The 24,061-nt window shown below is 31.3% G+C and overlaps 1 protein-coding gene across 1 annotated transcript; it reads left to right on the top strand.

The window, feature by feature from the left end:
• Positions 1-6,787: 6,787 nt before the first annotated feature.
• Positions 6,788-16,483, top strand: LOC132756130 (uncharacterized protein DDB_G0283697-like). Its single transcript, XM_060747128.1, has 6 exons — positions 6,788-6,805; positions 7,265-7,320; positions 7,845-7,974; positions 10,929-11,649; positions 12,322-12,516; positions 14,640-16,483. The coding sequence occupies exons 1-6, from the start codon at positions 6,788-6,790 to the stop codon at positions 14,738-14,740; spliced, it is 1,221 nt and encodes a 406-aa protein (XP_060603111.1). The 3' UTR covers positions 14,741-16,483.
• The last annotated feature ends 7,578 nt before the right edge of the window (positions 16,484-24,061 follow it).

Genomic DNA, 24,061 nt, shown 5'->3' with positions numbered 1-24,061 from the left:
GTCTAACAGATTTCATTTCGGTCCGATAGATTTTTAGGTTTGTCAGACCGAATGTCTGACAGTTTTTTTTTAACTTTCGGGAAGTCTGGCTGTGGATGCAAAGTTTCAAATAATGTGAATCTTTTGGACGCATATTTTTTCTAAGTAGGGAGTCCTGTCAGACAGGAATTTCAATTTGGTAAATACCAAATTGTGTTCAAGTTATGTCAATCATATTCTAGGTCTGCAAATCTTCTACAGATAAGAAATATTAAAGTGCTATACTATAGGTAAGCATAAAAAGCTTAAGGAAAATGAAGTTTTGATTAATATAAAACTAAATTAATGGAAATAAACTTATTAAATTATTTGACAATTTTGAATAATTTCAGTATCAGAAGCATTGTAATTAATGTAGAAATCAAATTCATTTTTAGCTCACCTGTCACAAAGTGACAGGGTGAGCTTTTGTGATCGCTTTTCGTCCGGCGTCCGTCCGTCGTCCGTCCGTCCGTCCGTCCGTCCGTAAACTTTTACTTTAAATGACATCTCCTCATAAACCACTAAGCCAATTTCATCCAAACTTCACAGGAATGTTCCTTTGGTGGTCACCTTTAAAAATTGTTCAAAGAATTTAATTGCATGCAGAACTCTGGTTGCCATGGCAACCGAAAGAAAAAACTTTAGATATCTTCTTTTAAAAAACCCTAAGAGCTAGAGCTTAGATATTTGGCATGAAACATCTTCTGGTGAGTGTCTACCAAGTTTGTTCAAATAAAAGCCCTGGGGTCAAAATTGGCCCCGCCCCGGGGGGGTCATTGATTTTCCCTATATACATAAAGTAAAAACTTAAAAAATCTTCTTTTAAAGAACCAAAAGAGCTAGAGCTAAGATATTTAGCATGAAACATGTTCTAATGGGTGTCTACCAAGTTTGTTCAAATAAAAGCCCTGGGGTCAAAATTGGCCCCGCCCCGGGGGTCATTGATTTTCCCTATATGCATATAGTAAAAACTTAAAAAATCTTCTTTTAAAGAACTCAAAGAGCTATGGCTAAGATATTTAGCATTAAACATGTTCTAATAGGTGTCTACCAAGTTTGTTCAAATAAAAGCCCTGGGGTCAAAATTGGCCCCGCTCCAGGGGGGTCATTGATTTTCCCTATATGCATATAGTAAAAACTTAAAAAAATCTTCTTTTAAAGAACCAAAAGAGTTAAAGCTAAGATATTTAGCATGAAACATTTTCTAATAAGTGTCTACCAAGTTTGTTCAAATAAAAGCCCTGGGGTCAAAATTGGCCCCGCCCCGGGGGATCATTGATTTTCCCTATATGCATATAGTAAAAACTTAAAAAATCTTCTTTTAAAGAACTCAAAGAGCTATGGCTAAGATATTTAGCATCAAACATGTTCTAATAGGTGTCTACCAAGTTTGTTCAAATAAAAGCCCTGGGGTCAAAATTGGCACCGCCCCGGGGGTCATTGATTTTCCTTATATGTGTATTAGCAAAAAACTTAAAAAATCTTCTTTGAAAAAACCCAAATAGCTAGAGTTAAGATATTAAGCATGAAACATCTTTTAGTGAGTGTCTACAAAGTTTGTTCAAATAAAAGACCTGGGGTCAAAATTGGCCCCGCCCCGGGGTCATTGATTTTCTTTATATGTGTATAGCAAAAACTTAAAAATCTTCTTTGAAAAAACCCAAATAGCTAGAGTTTAGATATTAAGCATGAAACATCTTCTAGTAAGTGTCTACAAAGTTTGTTCAAATAAAAGCCCTGGGGTCAAAACTGGCCCGGCCCCAGGGGTGTCATTGTTTTTAACTATATATGTGTATAGTAAAAACTTTAAAAAAATCTTCTTTCAATATAAAGCCCAATGAGCTAGAGCTTAGACTGTTTAGCATGAAACATCTTCTTATGGGTGTCTACCGAGTTAGTGCAAATAAAAGCCTTTTGGTTAAATTGGCTTTGCAACGTGGGGGGGGGGGGTTTGGGGGGCCTATATACAGGTGAGCGACCTCAGGGCCATCATGGCCCTCTTGTTTCTCCTTTCTATTGTTAATATACCTTTCATATCACTAAAGCAATATTAAGCCTTGTAACTTGGATTTGTTGGCTAAATTTTGGGACTCATAGATTTATAGCCCAGCGAGTCCTAGGACCCACACTGATGAGTTTGTAAAAAAATCACTGTTGTGTTTCATTTGACTGTGGTGTTTCCTACAGTACATGATATGACATAATTATGAATCTCGCATCTGAGCCTCGTTTTGGAGAGGGCAGACGAAAATGTAAATAAACATACGTGGGTCAGTAGGTCACTTGTGAAACCAACATAATCTACAGTGCTACTGGTTGGGAGACATGGCAAGATAGCTCTAACATGAAATTAGGCAAAGCCTATGAATGGTGAAGTTGGTTAAAAAAATCATGCATTTTTCCATTTTAAAGGAGTCATTCGGTACTTAATGCACCACTTCCGTTTTCACTCAGAACACTCAACAAAATATTATTTATTTGTTCCATTATCAGAATAACTCGCCTATTATCATTCAGTTACATTGAAAATGGCGGCACCCAACTATAACTGCCACTGAAAATTTCTTTGATAGATATAGAATTCTGTATAATCTTAAATCTTTTAAATATACACATGTAGTCTATATCCCAGCTACCCAAACCAAGCAACTCTTTTCAGACATTTCAATTGTCTAATTTAATATGAGAAATATGTACACTAGCTTTTTCTTTTTTAGCTTGTCTGTTTCGAAGAAAAATCAGGCTATTATAAGTACTGCCTCTTTAGTTTGTAGCATACAGTGCTCTTTCTTTAGTTTTATAATAAAGAAAGCAAAAGTTTATATGAACCGCTATCAGCTGTGTCTGCTAAAACTCACCAGTACTGGTGTTTTATGAGAAAGCATTGTCATCACCACAGCAGGACTCAATCCCCAAATCCTTGCGTTTGAAAAGCAGAAATCTAGGCCACTGTTTCACTTAAGCATTTGTTCAGCCTAATTTCTTGGGTTGAAAGTGGGAGAGTTCACATGTATGTATACATGTTTATTAATGCATTTAAGGATTATGGCATGTTAAAAAATGCAAATTTTACCAATATTTCATACATTTTTTTGTTTCAAGGTCAATCACATTGGCTATACTAGGGCTTGACAGTGCTGGTAAAACTACAACAACAAAAGCTTTAATTGGAGGTAAATATTCTACTATTTTGAATAAAAGCTATGGTAAATTTGTATAAAATAAACAGGTTTTTTAAAAGAAATTTTGTATTTTTTTGTACACTTATAACCCCTTTTCCCACAGTTATTCTTTTTAGGGGGTGTTTTTGGGGATGAGAAGCTCAGGGCATGGAAAAGGGGGGACATTCCCAAAAAGAGAAAAAAGGTCCACAACCACCGGGGTACTTTCCAATAGAAACATGTAATTTTTTTAAAAATTCTTTTTGTATCTTTTATTTCAATATGATGGGGTTTATGGTCCCGTGGTTTTTAATTTTAAATTGTAATTAAAAAGGGGGCCCCTTAAAATTTGGAACCTTTTTGGACAGGGGAAATATTAATGGGCTTCTAATTTTTTTTTAAGGGTTTTAAAATTTTTTTTATAGTTGCTTTAAAATTTCAAAAAGGGTTTTTTTATTGAGCTTTTTTTTCCAATTTTTAAGGAAAAAATGACTTATATCCCTGGGGGCCCAAAACCCCGGGGTCTAAAACATTTGTTAAATTAGAATTTGGGTGAACTTTTTTTAATTCAGGGTCCCATTTTAATTTTTTAACCTCCTTAAAAAATTTCAAGCCCAAAAAAACCCTTTGTTTTCAGATTTTTAAAATTTTTTGAAAAAATTGAATTCAAGAAAATTCAAAAAGGAAATAGGTGTTTTATAAAAAAAAAATTGTTGATTTTGCTAAAAGAAAATTATTTTTATTTTTCCCACCAAAAAACCTTTGGATATCAGCCCCCAAACCATTGGTTTTCAAAACCCCAAGGGAAAGGATTTTTAAACTTTTAAAAATTAAAAAACCATTCAAATTTTTTAAAAAACCTTGGGTGGAGGTCAACGAAATTAGAGATTTTTTAAAGGAAGAGAGTGCCCTCCAGGGGAGTTTTTGCTTTTTAATATAGTAGGGGACACAGAAGCACCAAAGAAGATTTCTCTGAAGTTCAGCAGACTCTTTCCCCTTCTCTTTTACTGTCAAATGAAAAAGGGTTCAGAGAAAAACCATTAAAATTGTGTAAGGGTTAAAGCTAACCCTTTTTATACTTTTAAATTAAAATAAACCCTGGGGTTTAAACTAAAAAAATTTTTAAATGAATTTAGAAAGCCTTGAAGGGCAGGGTTCGTAAAAATTGGTTAAAAATTTTTCCAAATTTGAGTCCTTTTTTGAAAAAGTGTTTTTAAACAATGAAAAAAATTTTTGTTTTAAAATAGTTCCTCTGAATTTTGATTCCCTCCTCTTGAACGAAAAAAAAAAACCAGTCAGAATTTTCCGGATTTTTATAAAAGACATTTTTTTTTAAAAAAATTTTTTTTTCCCATCAAACTTTTTAGGTTTTAAATTTTAAAAATTTTACCCCCGCAATTTTTTTTTAATTAATGAACCAAAACCCAAAACATCCCTAATGTATTTTCCTTTTGAGAACAATATACAAAATTCCCTTTAATTAAACCCAACTTTATCAAAAATTTTAAAAATTGGTTTGTATGTTCCCCTTAAAATTAAAATTCTTTGGGAATTTTTTTCCCCTCCAACTATACAAATGGTAAAATTTTGGTAAAAACATTTTTAATCAAAAAAATAAATTTTGGCCCACATTTTGGTTTGTAAAAAATTTTTCAAAACTTTTTTTGGAAAAAAGTTAAAAAGAGGGGTTGTTTTTTTTGGTGTTTATCCTTATAAAATTTGGGCCCCTTTTTTTTTTAAAAGGGGCTTTTCTTTTTACATTGTGTATTTTAATTACAATTCCTAAATGTAATTTCCCTTTGCCCTTCTAAAACTTTAACCCCCTTTAACATAACTTTAATTACATTTGTATTTTCTACTTTCCTAGGAAAAACAAAAAAACCTTTTTAACCCCCTCATTTTAAATTTCCATATTGTTTAGAAACATGCTAAAAAAATTAAAAATAAAAAAAACAAGGGGCCAGGGCTGAAACAAATTTTTTTTTTAAAATTTTTATATAAAAAGTAAGATAAAAAAGGAAATTTAAAAAATTTTTTTTAAAAAAATTTAAATTGCCATTTTTAACTTTCTTAAAATTTTATTTTATAAAATTTCAAATTTTGATATTTAAAAAAATGTAAAATATTTAATAAATTTTAAAATAAATAAAATTTAAAAGATTTTTCCTATTTATAAAAAAGATCCTTTTTTCTTTTGAATCCCCTAAAATTAAAAAAGTTTTTTAGATTTCCCCAAGCAAAATACACCCGGGTAAAAACTTACGGGTATATCACTCAAAAAATTAACTACTTTATTTTGGCCCAAGGGAAAGAAATAGATTTTTAATACCGCACCAAAATTTAATGAAAAAATTTGAGAAATATTAAATGAAAAAAAATTTTGCATTTTTTTGTCCCAATTTTCCGTATTTTCAACCGTAAAAATTTTTAAATTTTTCAACTTTGCAGTGGAAAAAACAATTATGTTTTCATATTAATCACTCCAAATCAATAATCATCTTTGAAAGAATTAGATTTTTGAGGTGAACATTAATTTGACATATCGTCCACCTTGGTGCAAGTAAAACAAGGGCCTAACTCCCTTTATATAAAATTTTTAAATAGGAGTAAACCCATTTACTTTTGCATTAAGGGTGACAAATACATTAAATTATAACCATTATTATATCCACTGTTATTACTTATTACCAGACTAGGTAACAAAGTTGATTCTGCCGGAAAACATGTTTGATGAGGGTGGGAGTCATTGGAAAAAAATAAACCTTGAAAATCTTGGTCAAACCACTAACAAGTTGACCCTTGTAAAATTGGTAAAAACAGTCAATTTTTAATTTCATTTTTCAAAAGTCAAATGTAATGTCGTTTTCTTTTTTAGAATTATTCAACCATTTTTGTTGTTTCCACTTCAAACCCCTGCTTTCTGATAAACTGTAGGTGGGTTTTTAAGTTTAGAGTTTTAGGAAAATTTTTATTGCGCTGGTTTTGTCCTATTGTTCCCATTAACATTGTTACTTACCATTTTGTTTTTTGTACCCCTTTTCTTTATTGACCTTTATATTAAAAGTGGAGCTGAAGGTTAAAATGGTGTCAAGGTCAACAGAGGACAAAAATATTTTTTTTTCCCCTTACTTTTCATCATTTTAAGCTGTGTCAAAGCAGGTCGGGGAGCACACAATTTGTTTCCAATCTCACTACCTCTTGATAGTGTGTTTTTTAAAAAATGACTATAAAATATTTTATGTTATCAAATTATAGTGCCTTCCTTTTCCAATAGGTTTGCCAGGTAATATCCCCCCATAACATGAAATTTTATTTATTTTTAAAACAAATTTAAAAAATTTCAATTCTAAATAAAATTCCAAAGTTGTAAGTTTTTCTGATTTTTTATAAAAGAATTTTTTCAAGGTAATATTTAAAAATTTAAAAGTTTTTCCCCTTGTTTTGGGGTTTCAGGAGAAAAAGTTTTCAGTAAATTTTAAAGGGGAGTGGAAATAAGATGGAGCTTTAAAAATTAATTTAAAGGGGGTGTCAAAGGTTTTTTTAGGCCCTTTTTAGATCAGGGTTAAAGAGAAGTTAAAGATTTCCCGGGGGGATTTTGAGAAAAAATGGGGGCTTTTAGGCAGGTCAGACCAAAAAAAAAGAAAGAGAAAGGCCCAGAGAGAGTCAGGAAAAACGAGAAGAAGGGTTTGTTCTCATACATGTTATATGTTTCAGCATGGTCATGGTTACTTCTCATTCTATGACTTTTGTCACCAGTCCTGTGTAGCTGACCTGGTATAATTGGATGACAAAGTGTTTTTTCCCATATCAAAGTTTGATTTTCGATGATAGGTGTCCTAAATTTGCCCATTTTGAAAAATAGAAATTCAAAACCCTAAAAGGAAAAAATTTCCAGTTGGCTTTGAAAGAAAATTGTAAATTTGTTTCCAAGGTGTAAGATTTTGAAAAAAACCTAAATGAACCTTGAGGTACATTCTTATGGTCTTTTTCTCCTGGAAAATTCTGTATTATTTCCCCCCTTGAATTTTGTTGAACAAACCCTTGTTACTGGAACTTGCAACTGCTTTTGATTTTTTGAACAGCAAAATAGCTGTGTCACAGCTTTGGTTGCCATTTTGATTAACCTTGTGTTCATAAAGTAAGTAGACTGAAATTTGATATGTATATGTGAATGCACCTTGATTAGTCCACATTTACAGGTAAAAAAGTCAAGGTCTCTGGTACCTGTAATAGTAAAACATAAAATTGGACATTAAAGCACACTGCAATTAGCACTAAGTAAGTGGAGTGCACTGTTTCCAGGACAGCTGTTGTTTTAATGGTATTTTTTTCCAAATTATGAAATATGAAGAGCATAAAGCTAAGCTGCAAATAGTAAAGGGCTGTTTTTGGACAGAAAAGATAAATTTAAATAATAAAAAGTGAATTTAAATCACGGGGCCTCCTTTTATATCTACCACATAGTATTTCGAGACCCGAGTGTGAGTAACAATATTCTGGAAAATTCTTTTAGAGCAATATAACAAAATTAAAAGAAAATTAAGATTATATTTAACAAAAATTGATGTAAGTCACAATGTAGAGGTTTTGGTGATTGTCCTGTGATTGAAGTTCGTATATTTTATCTAGTTATCTTGTATTGTTTTTACTGTATTGTTTTAGAGAGAGAAAGGAAGAAGAAGAGCGTAAGAAACTCGGAGAAGAGAAAGTTGAGGAAGACGATGAAGATGATGACATTGTTGGTGGCGGTAACCCATGGAAAACTCTCACTTCTGAAGAGTTGAAGAAAAAGGTATATATACTTGTGCAAGAAATTGTATTGGTAGCATGCCTCCAGATGAGCCAAAATATTTCAAGAAAATCAAACTGAATCTGAATCTGAATGTGTACACTGCAGAACCTTCCGGTATATACGCAGCGGGAGAGAGGAGCTAAGTAATTTAGTAGCACTGTTGGAGAGCTGTTTTAAAGCTCTGTACTGTATCTGCGCACACAACGGCACTATCTAAGTTATTCCAATCACTAATAGTCTTAGGAAAGAATGATTGTTCAAATTGGTCACTTTTTGAGATAATAGGTTTATAGCACTTATGATGGTTTATAGCTTGTTTTTCTACAATGTTTTTAGTTATGTAATTGTCTAGTTTCTTAGGTTTAATTAGGCGTTTACCACGAATAGGGGTCAGATAGGTATCGGTGGGCATGGCTGGCACCAGCCCCTCAGCCACCTTGAAGAAGAATGTCAATCGTGCCATTTTCCTTCTGTCTTGTAATGGAGATAGCTCAAGTTGCTTCAACATCCTGGTAACGCAGCCTTGATCTCTTGATTTGTAATCCCCAGAAATAAATCTAGCAGCCTTCCGTTGGATCGACTCAAGCTTGTCTATATCTTTCTGTAGGAATGGGTCCCATACAATTGAGCTGTATTCAAGAGTGGATCTAACAAGGGATAAGTAGGCTGTTTTCCTGCAGAGTAGTGGGCAGTGTTTAAGGTTTCTCTTGAGGAATCCGAGAGTAGAGCTGGCTTTGTTGGTAATCTTCGTGATGTGGGTACCAAACTTGAGAAAAATAAAAAGAGTTTTTAGAATAGTAAACAGATTCAAGTTAAAATTAATGATTTTAATTTTATGTCTGATAAATGATCCATTTTGCATATTTTTCACTATATTTGTACTGTGTTGGCATATTTTGACCTCTTTTTGGTAATTGGTTGTATTGTTAGTGCTGTTTGCAATGTGTAAATTTTTTCTTTGTTTACTTCACAATATTTTACTTTTTAATACAGTTTCAAAATTTTTGGAAATTAGCCTGCATCTGGAGGTGTGCTTCTTTAAAGATTAAGTGGCTATTTGACATGATCTGTCAAAGCGTCACATATTTTCAGTTTCACAGTAAGCTAGATTTATTAGTAGATTTCATGAAGATATCTGCAGTGATCTGATACAATCATTCATGAAAATTTGCATGAATAGGATTGGTTATGATTCACTTTTGTATTTTATTTTGTACTGATTTTAGCAATTGTTTTAGCTTCTGTTGTATTAATGGGAAACAAGACTATTTGGTCTTTCATATTAGTTGCTATTAAATGAAAAAAAATTAGTCTTGACATTAACTGGAAAAAAATATTTTACTTACTGACAAAATGCTAGGATTGTCAAGGCTATAACACTATTCTATGTTTTAATGGGTAAGGGTAGTTATTGCATGACAACATGGATTATGTGAGCATGTCTTGATTTTAGCTCAACTTTCTAGGAATAGTAGAGCTATCCAACTTATTTTAGAGGAACAATTGGTCATGGTTTTATATACAACTTTGTATTAATCATTAACCTGGAAAGATTCATGAGAATTTAAGATTCATTACTACAACACTTATTTTTACCAAATTATAGTTCTTGTGTGGACTGAAGAAAATTTTCCTGCATTATCCAAATTTCTGCATTATCTGTTTTACTATCAAGTATTGAGAATGTTCAGACGGGTGTCTGACTTGTGGCAGCCTTTGTTTATATCATGTTTTTATATACTTATTTACTTGTTTGATTTACAGATAGAAAAATATGAAAACAGTAAAAGAAAACACAAGCAACTTCCAGCTGTTGCAGACAATTAAACTATTTTGGTACTTTTGCACATTTTGGTTCATAAAACTGCTAACAGTTACGAAAGCACACCTTGTGTTAACTTTGAAAAAGTTTCACCAAAAACAACATATTGTCTAGATCGACTAAATAGTTTTTGTCAAATCTTTGGAATATAAACATTTTAAGAAGTTGTCAATTATCATAAAGGGAAATCTCTAGACAATTAGTTTGCACTTATATGAATCCAAAGTAATATTTCCGCTTAAATTTGTTTGGTGATTTATATCAGACATATACTTTAAATATTTAACTGCTTCCATCATTATCCTTAAACATCTGCAAAAATCCCTGTTAACCTTCAGCAGCTTCCAAAAAACCCTGTTTTCCTGAATCATTGGGGAAAATCCCTGTTTACCTGCAACATCTGGAAAAGTCCCTGTTTACCATCAACAGCTTGAAAAATCCCTGTTTACCTTCAAAATATTTACATCCTTCACTCATCCATGTTTTCAGCAGAAAATTAAAGGTTCTTCCTTCTTTCAGTAAATTAAAGGATTTGCCATTTAGAATGCATGCATGTTTATTTCAGTGAGTTAAAAGGTCCATGTTTCTATCTTAAAACGAAAATACCCATGTTTTCTGCAGCATCATTATTGAGTACATCAACACATTGATGTTTCTTTCAGCATTAACTTTTACCTCTCATCATTATAAAATAAGCCTTTTCTCTGATGTGAAGTTTTGTATATGATATAAGAGATGAAGATTTAATGTAGGCTATATCAGATATTCATTTAAAATATGTGGTTAGTTAAGGGCTGAGGTTGTTTATCAGATTTGAAAATTTTAACTGTTAGAAGTGTGTTCTAATTTTTTTGTTCATTCGTTTCCACACTAACTTCAATTATTTGCACAAGGAAAGTGTGATGTGTTTTCTTTTAATGTTATTGCCTGTTGAATATATAATTTGATTTCTTACATAAACTTTATTTTGATAGTTATTTGAAGTTTGAAAATTACTTTATGGTTTATTTGGCACAGCTTTTAATCACTAAAGATAAGCTTATAGATATATATTTGTTAGTAGAATTAATTGATTTTTGAAAGATAATTAGCAAGCTATATTAATTTTTAATTTATGTGTCTATTTTCCCAGGATGATCAGTATAAGCAAGCTAAAGCTAAAGAAAAAGAAAGACAAAGAAAACTAGATGAATTGGCAACTCAGGAAAAATCACATAATATTATATCAAATGAAAAGTCTGGCACACCAAGAAACTTTACAGCAGATGATGATGATGATATTAGAGCTCCTAGATCATCCAGATCACTGTTTGGTCTAGGCTGGATGAATGGAGCCCTATCAAATGGTACAGGGGAAGAGGGAAGTAACTCTAGTAGGCCTGGTAGACAGTTATTACCTCCCCTGGAAGGTGTTTCAAGTGGAAATAGTCCAAGGGGAAAGAAACCAAATAAAAAGCTTAAAAATAAAGTACAGTCTTATGATGGTCCTGGCTACAACAATGACAGAAATAATTATGTACATAATACATCATCAGTGTCCACAATTCATGTAGAATCTGTTCACCCTGATGATAGTGATGATGATGATGATGATTCTGCCCAACAGATTTCAGGGAGACCAGATTTTTTCAGGAACAGTAAAGGTCTGTATATAGATGACAGAAAAGTGAAACAGGGTTCACCAGATAGTGGTAGGAAAAAGAAGGGAAAGAAAAAGAAGCCTCAGTTATCGTCAGATGGTGAAGAAGGGTTTGATACATTACGACACAGTCAGCATTTAGATAATGACATTGACAGATATTCTAGTCACATGCATGATGCCAGAGATTCCCCTGATGGTAGAATGGCAAATGGTAAGTGGTGCCAATTAGAACAAACATGAACCATAATTGATGCAAGATTATATAACTTTTTATTTATTTGCACCAGAATTATAAAGACAGCTTAATACAATTACCTTTACTTATACTTTGTTTAGATAGTTATTTATATATTTAAATGGCCTTTATTGTTTTTGATTTTATTTAATGTTGATTTCTTTTTCTGTCGCCACCTAGTTATCAAAGCCTCTGACTATGAACCTCATTGTCCCTAACTGCTAAATGTTTGATTCCAAATTAGAATAATTTGTTATGATGAGTTTAGGACAATTAAAGGGTTTATACTGATGAAAGCTTTAAGGAGAAGGGGCTCTACATCCCAGTTCTTAAGGTTGTTGAGTTCAAACCACTTGCCCCTCACCGCAATGAGTTCGAATCATGTCAGAGACTTTTGGTTTCTTTCATGTGAAGAAGCTATACAGACAGCTTAAGGAAAGTTGTTGGGTCTACTCAGGTGCTTGCTTGTACCAACCAATTTATCAAGTTAAAGAAAAAGCATTGAAGTCATCTTAAATCAATAAAGAATAGGTGCTTTGTAAAATCCATGAAAATAAAATTATTTAGATTTCTTAAATTCATTTTGGGATGAGCCGAATTCATGAAAATACGTATATAAAAAATGTGCATTTATGTTTTCATAATTAGGCGATATTGAGGAAAGATCAAACACTCCAGTTAAAAAGCTGAAGAAAAAGAAGAAACATCTACGCAAAAATAAACTAGCGCCCTCTGATGATGAGTTTGAGCTATCAGATGTACAGACGACACCAAAGAAAGAACCTATACCATGGGTGAGAAGTCCGAGCCCTAGGAAAATGTTAGATGATGAAGACTCACATAGTAAGTTAAATATATTATCATGTGTTTATTCTTATAAGATTTAAATTATATCTTAATTAAGTTGCTGAATTTGTGAAATTGACTTGTGAAATTGCTTTTTAGAACTATCCATTGTAAGTACAAGTACTTCAATATTAAATCCTCTAAAGTTAAGCTACCAATACGGTCAAAGAGCTGACTGACCTGGCTATGTACAGATGACAACTGACAAACCTTTTGTGTTTAACAATCAGTGGGTAAATAGGCATTTAGCTGTCAGGAAAGTTTTATATGATTAAAAAGGTGTAACGGAAAATATATTTGCATTACAATTGCTCTTTGGTTTGATACATATTTATTATATGACATTATATAATTGTAGAAAAGTTTTAAAAAATGCTGAAATAGCATTTAAATGAAGTATTTATGTTGTAATATAAAAATGAGAAAGTGTGGTAATATAACATGACATAATGGAAGGTGTTATATAATATAAAGTCAATACATTTATATCATGAGATAGCTTACAGAAATATTTTTGTGTTATATAGTTGTCCCGTGAACATGGAAGTGATATCTATGTGAGGTATAAATATTAACAAGTTAACAATAGTACATGTTGTTTTACTTTTGTGAATGTTGATGAAGTTAATATAATTTGTCAAGAACTAGCTGGCTCCATTTCCAAAAAAGAAGACTTACACAATTTACATAAACTTACACAATTTACAAAACATAAGAAATAAATGACCTTGTTTTTAAAAGGTAAAGTATTAAATAAAATTTCAATAGATAAACATTAGATTCTATTAACATTTTTATAAAGGAAACCTTGGACAAAAGATTATGAAAGAATTTTTTTATCAGAACAGTTTTAACCCTTATCCCTAAATATCTAAAATGAACTTGCCCATCTTTCAATCTGGACAATACCATTTATCATTTTTAGGCAAAATTTCAAAATATGTACAGACTGAATAATGAACAGTGCAGACCATGATCAGAAATTAGGGTTGCACCATCTGATCTTGAGCTGCATAGGCCACATGGACAGAATCAGTAGTTCCTAAAAGGCTACAAGTTAAGATTTTAGATCTACGTAGGAAAAGGCAAACACTTCCTTGATTCGCCAACTAACAGATATCTTTCATAATATTTTTAGACAAGGTTTCCTAGCCTAGTTGTTTCATTATTTTTGATCTCTTCATTAATGTCTGCTGTATTAATAAAATGTTTAATGTTAAAAAAAACATTTGTTTGCTTTTTCTGTGAGGTTATGAAGACAATAGACGTCTATATGAAGATTAGATAATTGAATGCAAATCAATTGATCATAAACAGTCTACATGTTTGTAAAATAAGATCAAGATTAAAATGATAATAGACCTATATATAACTGAAAATTAAATATCAATTTATTTCGCAATCTTATATATAACTGAATGAAAGAGTTTATTTCTTATACATGTATTATCAAACAGGATTTTTTTCTTATTTGTATGTTGATTTAAATAATCCAATTACTGAGTGTATACTTGGTTTTTAAATTAACTAAGTTGAACTAGTGTATCTGTTAGACAGATTCTAATATGCTGCTGATTTGACATACTTTATGTTTGATTAGAATACAGTTTGATTAGAAAATGATACCTTTTTTACATAACTAAATATTTATAAACAAATCTACAGCTTTCTTTTTCTTTTGTTACATTATTAACTTACATATATTACTGAATAAAGTTCACATATAATATTGATGCAACTTTATTTGTTTATATGTCTTTTCTATATTTGCCATCAGAAAGTTTCATATATGCAGCAATATATAATATATATTACAATGTACACTGTATTTGTTAAAACATTTCAATAAACAATATATCTGTACATTGACTCCATTCTGTTGCTTAAAAACACAATATAACTTACATGTATCTTACCGGTAGATAGATTTTATGTTAATTGTTTAACTTCTGTATATGAGCAGCATCACGACAAAACCAACGTTATGCGTTTGCGACCAGCATGGATCCAGACCAGCCTGCACATCTGCGCAGTCTGATCAGGATCCATGCTGTTCACTTACAAACACTATTACAAGTAGAGAAACTGATAGCGAACAATTATTATATTTTATATTACAGCAAACTGGGGAATGGTAGAAGATCTTGCACCGGCAGATCAGGTTCAACAATTCGGCAGATCTCGACCAAACTTTGACAGCGAAGATGACCTCATTTTATGATAGCAAGATTAAATTGGCGCTCATTATATTTCTGTGATTACAGCTGCTCATACTTTCCTCCAGATACTCCCTGTGGATACTGTTACAACATTGTTTATTAACTCGTGAACAAAACTCATTGTAATACCAACCAATCTATAGACTGATGCCCTGAATCCAGGACCAAATATTGTTGTGCTTCAATTTTCCCATGGTTTTAGAACATAACTATATAGGAATATGGCTTTAATAGATTCATTGACCAGTGTTGCTTTTAAACAATTACTTGAGAACATATAATATTTTGTGTAAAGTTCAGACCATTAAGATATGATGTTATTGTTTTACCTGAGTATGCCAACCTGCTGTACAGTTTTCTTGAATGCATTTAGTTGATATATGATGTTACCATATTATTTATGAAAAATTGTTAATGTTTCTGTTAAGTCTTATATAACTCATGAAAAGAAATTTGGAAATATGTATCCTTTATGGTACATTTGTATAATGATTGTTATTATTATTATTCTCATTATTATTATTATTATTTTTATTATTATTATTATTAATATGAGCTCAATTAGACAGAGAATAGGTAGGGCTATCATACTCATCCTGGCATCAGTGTTGATGTAACACTTTATACAAGTTTTACCTGTAATGTCTTAGTAACCACTGGAAGAATTCACTTGAAACTTGAGACGTGTCATAAAGGACATAATTGTTGGACTGACCAAGACACATAAGTAACATGGTTTTTTGTGAATTATACCCTTTGGTGAATCAAGAAATTTCTGATTGAAGAAGCTCCATTATGGTAAAAAGTATTAAAACTTAAAAATTTGAGAAATACATCCTCTGGAGGCCTTAATATGGACAAATATGAAAAAGATAATTAAGAAATATACTCAAAAATAAATTTAAAATAAATTGATATTAATTGCAATTCTTAGCCAGATTTGAGTTAAAGTGTTTAAACGCCTTTTATATTAAGGTCATTTTGCACACACAACAAAAAAATATCTTAACAGATTGAGCAAATGATCTGAAATTTTGCATATAAGTATAGACTCTACATCAAAAAGTATGAAAATCTAAAAGAAACAATCACACACAAACATTCCCAGTCCTGTTATGTCAAAAAACCTCAGGTAGCATGCAAGTTTTATCTACAATTTTTAATGATTTCATTTCAATCTTCAAATTTCCCTGCCAGCTTTAGCAAGGATATCTTCTGCATCATTCTCCTCTGTGAACTAAGTATTGCCCCTGTTATATTATCAACCAATGAGAATAGTTAAAGGGATGACTGTACATATGCAATGTTCATTTTGTTTATTTATAATAAAGTGTAAAGTGTAACCATAAAATATGTGTATATTACATATATTTTTCGGAGCCAAGGCCTATAAGCGTTATTCTGAGGTTAGTGTTATAATGGGACATGTTATAACGGGGTGGCAGTGTATTTCTAAGGATTTGCTATCATTAAAGACATGTTAAACTAAAACATATAAAAGCATTCTGTGATATTACACTATATGTATATGTAATTGTGCTATCTATGCAAATATACTCGATGTAAAGTTTATATATGTATATGGTGTAATCACCTTACCTAGCTTACAGTTTATATAAATGTTTAGCACAAATAGATTGTGAATAGTTTCCAGTCCCAACTCTCTTATAGTTTAGTTACTGTTTACATTTATCTATTTCTTAATTTTTCTCTAAAATCATTTCCTTTGTAGTAAATCTAGTTCTAGTAATGAATTTTGAGAAATAAAATACATTTATATAAATCACTTTTATTAAAATGTTAGGGTTTGTTTTTTTTGTTTTTTTTTGGGGGGGGGGGGGGTTCAGTTGCTTTTTTGTGGGGGTGGGCCGGTTGTGAATGAACTAGAATAAATAAAGATTGGCTTGACTCTGCTAGTGTTTGTTTAAAGTTTCATTAAAGCATTAAAGTGGTAGTAGTTTTAATTTGATTTTTATTCTGTGTTTTCTGGGACATGATTTCCAGGAGAATCCTGCACACCCCTGGATGTTATATGAGCCGCACCATGACAAAACCAACATTATGCGTTTGCGACAAGCATGGATCCAGACCAGACTGCGCTGGTCTGGATCCATGCTGGTCGCAAATGCATTACGTTGGTTTTGTCATGGGGTGGCTCCGTTGGTTTTGTCATGGGGTGGCTCATATATCTGCCTCTTGCATGGCTAGATTAGATAATACTTTAATTGTTAGAGTCGTCAGCTTATGCTAGGTTCAAGATTTATGTTTGTATATAAATTTCATTTTAAATTATTATTATTATTATTATCATTATAATTTTATTGTAATTATTGAGATTAAAATAAACAAGAGATAATTGTAGAAGCTTGCTTTAATATTTGTATATTTTTAAGGAATTTACTTTAAAAAGGGATAAGTATTTGATGATGATCATATACCAAAAATTATTTCATAGTTTCAAGGAGCACGGAGGAAATAGGTATTATACAAATATTGATTTTTTAACTGGTGCATATGATGTGATATGTACTGGAAAAAAATATTGTCCAGGAAGATACATTACAAAGTAGATACATACCATTAGTGATAACTGATGATGTGTTACATTTTAATATACTATATCAAAAGGTGTGGTAAATATTTCATGATTTTTATTTATTTTTTTTCAAACTTAGACTTGAAAATATTTTATCAAATTACCAAACAGATATACTTGTATTTTTATCTAATTAAATGTCCTGTTTATATCTATTGCCCTGTGGGTAATAGAAATTACTGGAGTAAATATGTGCTAGTTTGTATACATATTAAGTTATGTGCACCATTAACAGTGTTATCATCATTGCGTGTGTGTGTAAGATATATATATATATATTTATCCTGAAGCAAATTGTTCTAAATTGCACAGTTAACATGATTATTTATCATACATACCTTTCTCCTTAACCATGTAAGTTATCATAAAAACAGTCTGAAATATGTTAATAGTTTTTGTTTATATTACAGACATGGTCATCATACGTATGCCATGTTTTACTACTGCAATTCATAGAATTTCATTTTTGATATGAATGTATTTTTCTCAGAGCAATGCTCCAAAATTGTAACAGTTGGCAAAGGTTATCTGTACATAAAGAATTTTCCAGGTGATAAATCATCTTAGCTTGTACATCATCAAATAACTGTAAATATTGCCTCAAGTTAATATGATATATTATTTACTAATATTTGTCTACTTTATTTGAAAATGTTTCAGTTAATTCTGTTTGTTTTTATAGCAAATGTTTCAGTTTTGTCATATTGCATGCAAGCTGTAAGATTATTTGTGAATTTTGTAAGATGATTGTTTTGTTATTTGATGAAGATTCAATCCATGAAACATGCATGAAAAGTTAATGTATCATAATCATATAATTTTCATTCATCATTTCACATTGTTAGAATCTTGTATACTGTATAATGTATCCTTGTATGTCATGTTGTTATAATATGTTATATTATATTTGCTATAAGTGCATTATTTATTGAATGTGAGAACCGTCCATTGTTGCCAACATATCATAGTAGATCTGTATTTAGAGATATCTAATTTATTATTATTCAGCAGTAATTTTATATAATAGGCTTGTCCTGCTTGGATTTATTTTGAATTATTTTAAAGGAACTTCACTGAGGTCAAAAAGTATAAAAAACATAAAATTTGTATTTATTACATTGATGGGCTGGGTCACTTAAAACAGAAAGATTTGCAAAATATTGTTAAAAAGTACACCCAGAAATATATTGCAATTCCTATTTATGAGTTATTCTTAGCCCAATTTGAGTGAAAAGCATTGCAACGCTTTTCCATTTAAGGTCATTTTTCACAGTGAGAATTAATATTCTGGAAAAACAGAAAGAACAAATGATCTGAAATTGTGCACACAAATAACTGGTCTAGACCTTCATCAAATGTAACGTAATTCTCGAAAAAATATTTCCAGTCTTGTCATGTCTGAAAACCTCAGTGGAGTTCCTTTAAGAGGTTCTAATATCAAAAAATCAGCCAGCAGTGTTATAGTCTGATCAGACAGTCTGTCTAGACTTTATACTGATGATATAGGCAAGTCATCATCTCCGTGTACAGTCAAACAGCTCACAGTATCAGCTTAGATCTATACTTAGTGAATATATACATGTAGTCTAATATAGAAATGGATTATGTAACTTACTATTTCTAATATTTACAGTAAAAGTTTAAAAAAAGAACATGATGTAGTGTCTTTTGCCTTTTTCAGAGACCTCTTTCAGATGTTTAAGGAGCATGTTTTAGCTCTTGCCCTGCAAAATATCTTAAATGATCCCTCTTGTATTTGGACTAAAACCATTCAATATTTTTTTGTGAAATTTTCCATTCAATATTTCTGTGGCCAAGTGATCAATACAATATAGAGGGCCAAGTGGTAAATACAATTTGGAAGGCCTCCATGGACAATACAATTTGGAGGGCCTATTGACCAAGTAGTCAATACAATTTGCAGGGCCTATGTGGCCAAGTGGTCAATACAATTTGAAGGGCCTATGTGGCCAAGTGGTCAATACAATTTGCAGGGCCTATGTGGCCAAGTGGTCAATACAATTTGCAGGGCCTATGTGGCCAAGTGGTCAATACAATTTGGAGGGCCTATGTGGCCAAGTGGTCAATACAATTTGCAGGGCCTATGTGGCCAAGTGGTCAATACAATTTGCAGGGCCTATGTGGCCAAGTGGTCAATACAATTTGCAGGGCCTATGTGGCCAAGTGGTCAATACAATTTGGAGGGCCTATGGGGCCAAGTGGTCAATACAATTTGCAGGGCCTATGTGGCCAAGTGGTCAATACAATATGGAGGGCCTCTGTTGCCAAGTGGTCAATACAATGTGGAGAGCCTCCGTGGCTAAGTTGTCAATACAATTTGGAGAGCCTCCGTGGCCAAGTGGTCAATACAATATGGAGGGCCTCTGTGGCCATGTGGTTAATAAAATTTGGAGGGCCTCCCTGGCCATGTGGTGAATACAATTTGGAGGGTCTTCCTGGCCAAGTGGTCAATACACCTCAGTGGCCAAGTGGTCAATACAATTTGGAGGACCACCCTGGACAAGTGGTCAATACAATTTGGAGGGAATTTGATGCCAATTGTTCAATACAATTTGGAGTGCCAAGTGGTCAAAGTTGCTATGTTTCAGATTATTGCTACTTGCATCTGTAGGTTAGAATTTGTCTTTAATGGTGTTTGGATTCTGTAATGCTGTCCAGATAGTTTTGCCTGAAATAATGCAGGGAGAAGCACCTGATATCTTCCTACATCAGTAAAGGTAGAGAGATGACATAACACCATTGCAATGCTGATGTGACTTAAAATACTAGTAGTTGAGAGTAAAAAAATCAATATTTGATTAACACAAAGATCATCTAATTCATGCCCAATGTTCATGAATACAATGCTTTAATAATCAATTTTGTTCTGAGAAAATTAAAAGTTTATTTCTCCCACATATTAAACTTTTATACAAAGCTGTTCCAATAATTTATTCATTACAATGAATGTGCAGCTAAAGCCACTTTGATACTTTGTTGAAAGCCAACAACCTTCAGATATATTGTGTAATGTTTAAGATTTTATTTATCATAATGAAGATGAGAGCATGTGGTTGTTGAGGCTTTTATCTTGTTTCTATACACCTAATAATGAAACAAACAAAAAATTGTGAAATAATTTTTTACATCTAAATGTCACTTAATGTAATGGTAACATTCTATTTGATAAGAAAAAAAGTCAACTGAAGACATGCGTGATATTTTCTAGTTTGTTTTAGTAGTAAAAAAAGAAGAAACAAAACAAACAGTTTATTTTTTTTTTAGGTTTGGTTTAACTTTATTAGTGTAATGTTAAATAAATGGTAAATTTCAGCCAGATGTTGTTAAAGCAGCATAAGCCAAAGATTCATGTAAATTTAAAAGAAATGTTTCAATAAGTGAAATGTTGTCAAGTTAATTAACAAAGTGATGTTATCTAGTTGAAGGAATGCACTATCCACAGGAATTAATTATAACAACCTTACTCAAAATATGTAGCCAATTTTCCTTTAACCCTTCCTTTTCTGAATATCTAAATGAACTTGTCCATCTTAAAAGTTGGACAAAAACATTCATGTTTTTAGGGAAAAATTCAAAATGTCTAACTATGTACTGACTTTATAGTGAACAGCACAAACTATGTTGGTCTGCACTGGTTGCATGGGTATATTCATTCACACCAACAGGCTTATGGTTTAACTACATGGTACATATGAAGTGATTAAAACAGCTTCACTTTTATGGTTTAACTACATGGTACATATGTAGTGATTAAAACAGCTTCACTTTTATGGTTTAACTACATGGTACATATGTAGTGATTAAAACAGCTTCACTTTTATGGTTTAACTACATGGTACATATGTAGTGATTAAAACAGCTTCACTTTTATGGTTTAACTACATGGTACATATGAAGTGATTAAAACAGCTTCACTTTTATGGTTTAACTACATGGTACATATGTAGTGATTAAAACAGCTTCACTTTTATGGTTTAACTACATGGTACATATGTAGTGATTAAAACAGCTTCACTTTTTTATCTGTTTAAATCAAACAATGTAGTGTTACTTGGATTGTGAATATTTATATATTTCATACTTGATTACATATTTTTCTATTAGTTTTATTTGCTCAACTATTTGAGGAATAAGGAGAGCTATTGTACTGACCCCCAGCATTGGCGTTGAACTTTCTAAATTAAGCAGATTCATGTTTTACTATCAAGCACTGAGAATAGTCAAGCACACTTTCCTGCTGACAGCTCTTTATACAATTTTATACTAATAAGGTGGTGCACAGGCTAGATGTGTATTTATTTTCAAAATTGTGTTGATTATAACATGCATGTTTATGCAGAATCATATCCATGTAGAAATGTACTTGTAATTATCCCAGGCATAAAAACTATTTTATAGAGGATGTGCAAAAGACTGTTTTCTGGTACTGTTATATGACAAAGGCTTACTAAGTAAATTCTGTAATGAGAATTTTACAAAGCCTTAATTTGTAAACTAAACAAGAACTTGCAAGTTTTTAGGTACACATTTTATATGAAATAGCCTTATCATTGTGATTAAGTTATTACATTGTACACAAAATTAGATGTAAAAAGGCTTAGCAGCAATGAAAGTGTGTCTTGTCATGCCTATAAAAGAAAATTTGGCTGTTTTATACTAGTAGTTTGCAAAACGAAAATAATTATTATCACAGATATATAAGGATGAAAATATGTATGGATGTATAAATGAATGAATTAGTTCAGATCATTTTAGAAAATGACAATATTTGGAGTTTTGGCTGATAAAAAATTGATAATTGTAACATATTCTGTTGAATGTACATTGAAAAGTTCTTAAGTAATGAAACAGAGAAATATCTCATTGTTCATTTTTAATAATGAACATATTTTAACTTGGTTAATCACACGTAATGAAAAAAAAACAAATTTCCAGCAGTTAATTTGACAAATTAACTTTGTTTACAGTGAAGTATAACAGCTGTGCCGAAATTCCCCTTGTTAACAATTTAGTCATTAATTTGCATTATTATCGCATAGCTTAAACTTTAATTGTTGCCGGTAATCTACTAAAACTAAGCCTAGTTTTGTTGGCTTGAAAGTTTTATATCGGTTTATAAAAAATTATTGTTATAGCTAATGTTGCTTTGCCAATTTATAATTGATTTTGTTGTAGTGTTTTTGCTGTTTTTGAAATTACAAACTTTTTTATATACCATATAGAGATGAACAATATCATCTTGCATCTTGCCTATTAGTTCTTAAAGAAAATATGAAAATCAACTTTTGTAATCCAAAAAAAAAATTGACCATAGATATTTTTTCTGAAGCATTTATGTTATAGATAATTTTACCTTTCTGAATAGTTGTCAGTAATTGTCTAGAGTGTATGAGTGACTATATGATTATAATTTATAATAATTTGATTTTTATGTCTTTTAATATAAGCCCTGGAGGGCCTTGCAAAACACCAATTTTTTGAGATCCAATTTTTCTTTTAAAGTAATGTTATGTTGTCAGTGCAAATCAAAAAGCGTATAGTAGATATATAAATGTAATTTAACATTGTCAGTCTGTCAGTACATTCTTTCAATTTTAGCTTGACTTTTTTGAAGAAAACCAAATATAAAATGGATCTGGATTTTTTAAAAAGGAAAGGGCTTATATTATGAGAAATACAGTATATTATATTGTACTTTGCATAACATTAAGTATACAAGTCTATATTTGTTTAAGTTATAGAAATCAGATTTTTCTTGATGTATTAATTGAATTTTGTTTTATACATTTCTTATTTATTTGTATTGAAAACAGAAAATTCACAATAAACTTGAAACAGACTGTGTGATATATTGTTTTCTCCATACACAAGGAATAAATAAACACTCTTGTATTGAAAAAAATATGAGGTAGATTATTGTAAATTGGACTTCATAAAATCATGTTTATTCACAGAATACTCAATATTAATTATACAGCAGGGGAGTATTTGTTTGGTAATTTATGATTTTACTTTGCATATATGCATTTGTAAAGTGAACATTGATTTATGATTTAGATAAATCTGTGCAAACTAAACTACCAAAAACTCCTTTTATCTTCACTGTGGTTGAAATACTGCAACATGTAGTAGGTAATTTTAATGTATTATACAACACATTAAATGGTATTTAAACATCTATTTTGCAATATTTAATCATGTGGAGTATTTAAGCATTGAATTTATTACTATTACTACCCCACAAAATGATCTGTGACATAAAGGAAATAAAATTCATGGCAGTAACTAATGCATGATTTTCTATTTTTTGCACAAATGAAATCATTGGCTTAGTTCATATGACATTTACAAATCATTGGCTTACTTATTTTTTTTTCTTTCAAAACTTTGTGTGTGTGGTATATGCTTGCTATGGATATTACCTTTAACACATGAGAATTCTAAACAAAAATCCTTATTTAGCTCTTAATGTAAGGTTATTAGTCAAAGGTAAAACCACACATTGAGTAATATTAGTGGCCTCTTAAAAAAATAAAACTTAAGGGTTGCACATATATGGGTATATTTGGGGCTAAACTTGTATGCCAAGTGATATTTTACTCCATGAAATGTTATTCAGATATATGTTTTATAAATGAACATGATGGTGCCTGTCTGAGGAAGTAATGCTGATGTCTAGATATCTGATAGATTTAAATGAGATTGT

The sequence above is a fragment of the Ruditapes philippinarum genome, unplaced genomic scaffold (assembly GCF_026571515.1).
Source record: "Ruditapes philippinarum isolate M1 unplaced genomic scaffold, ASM2657151v2 ctg2407_1_1_1_1, whole genome shotgun sequence".
NCBI classification, from domain to species: Eukaryota; Metazoa; Mollusca; class Bivalvia; order Venerida; family Veneridae; genus Ruditapes; species Ruditapes philippinarum.
Note: the sequence above shows the minus strand (reverse complement) of the source record. Positions and strands in the feature narration are given on the sequence as shown.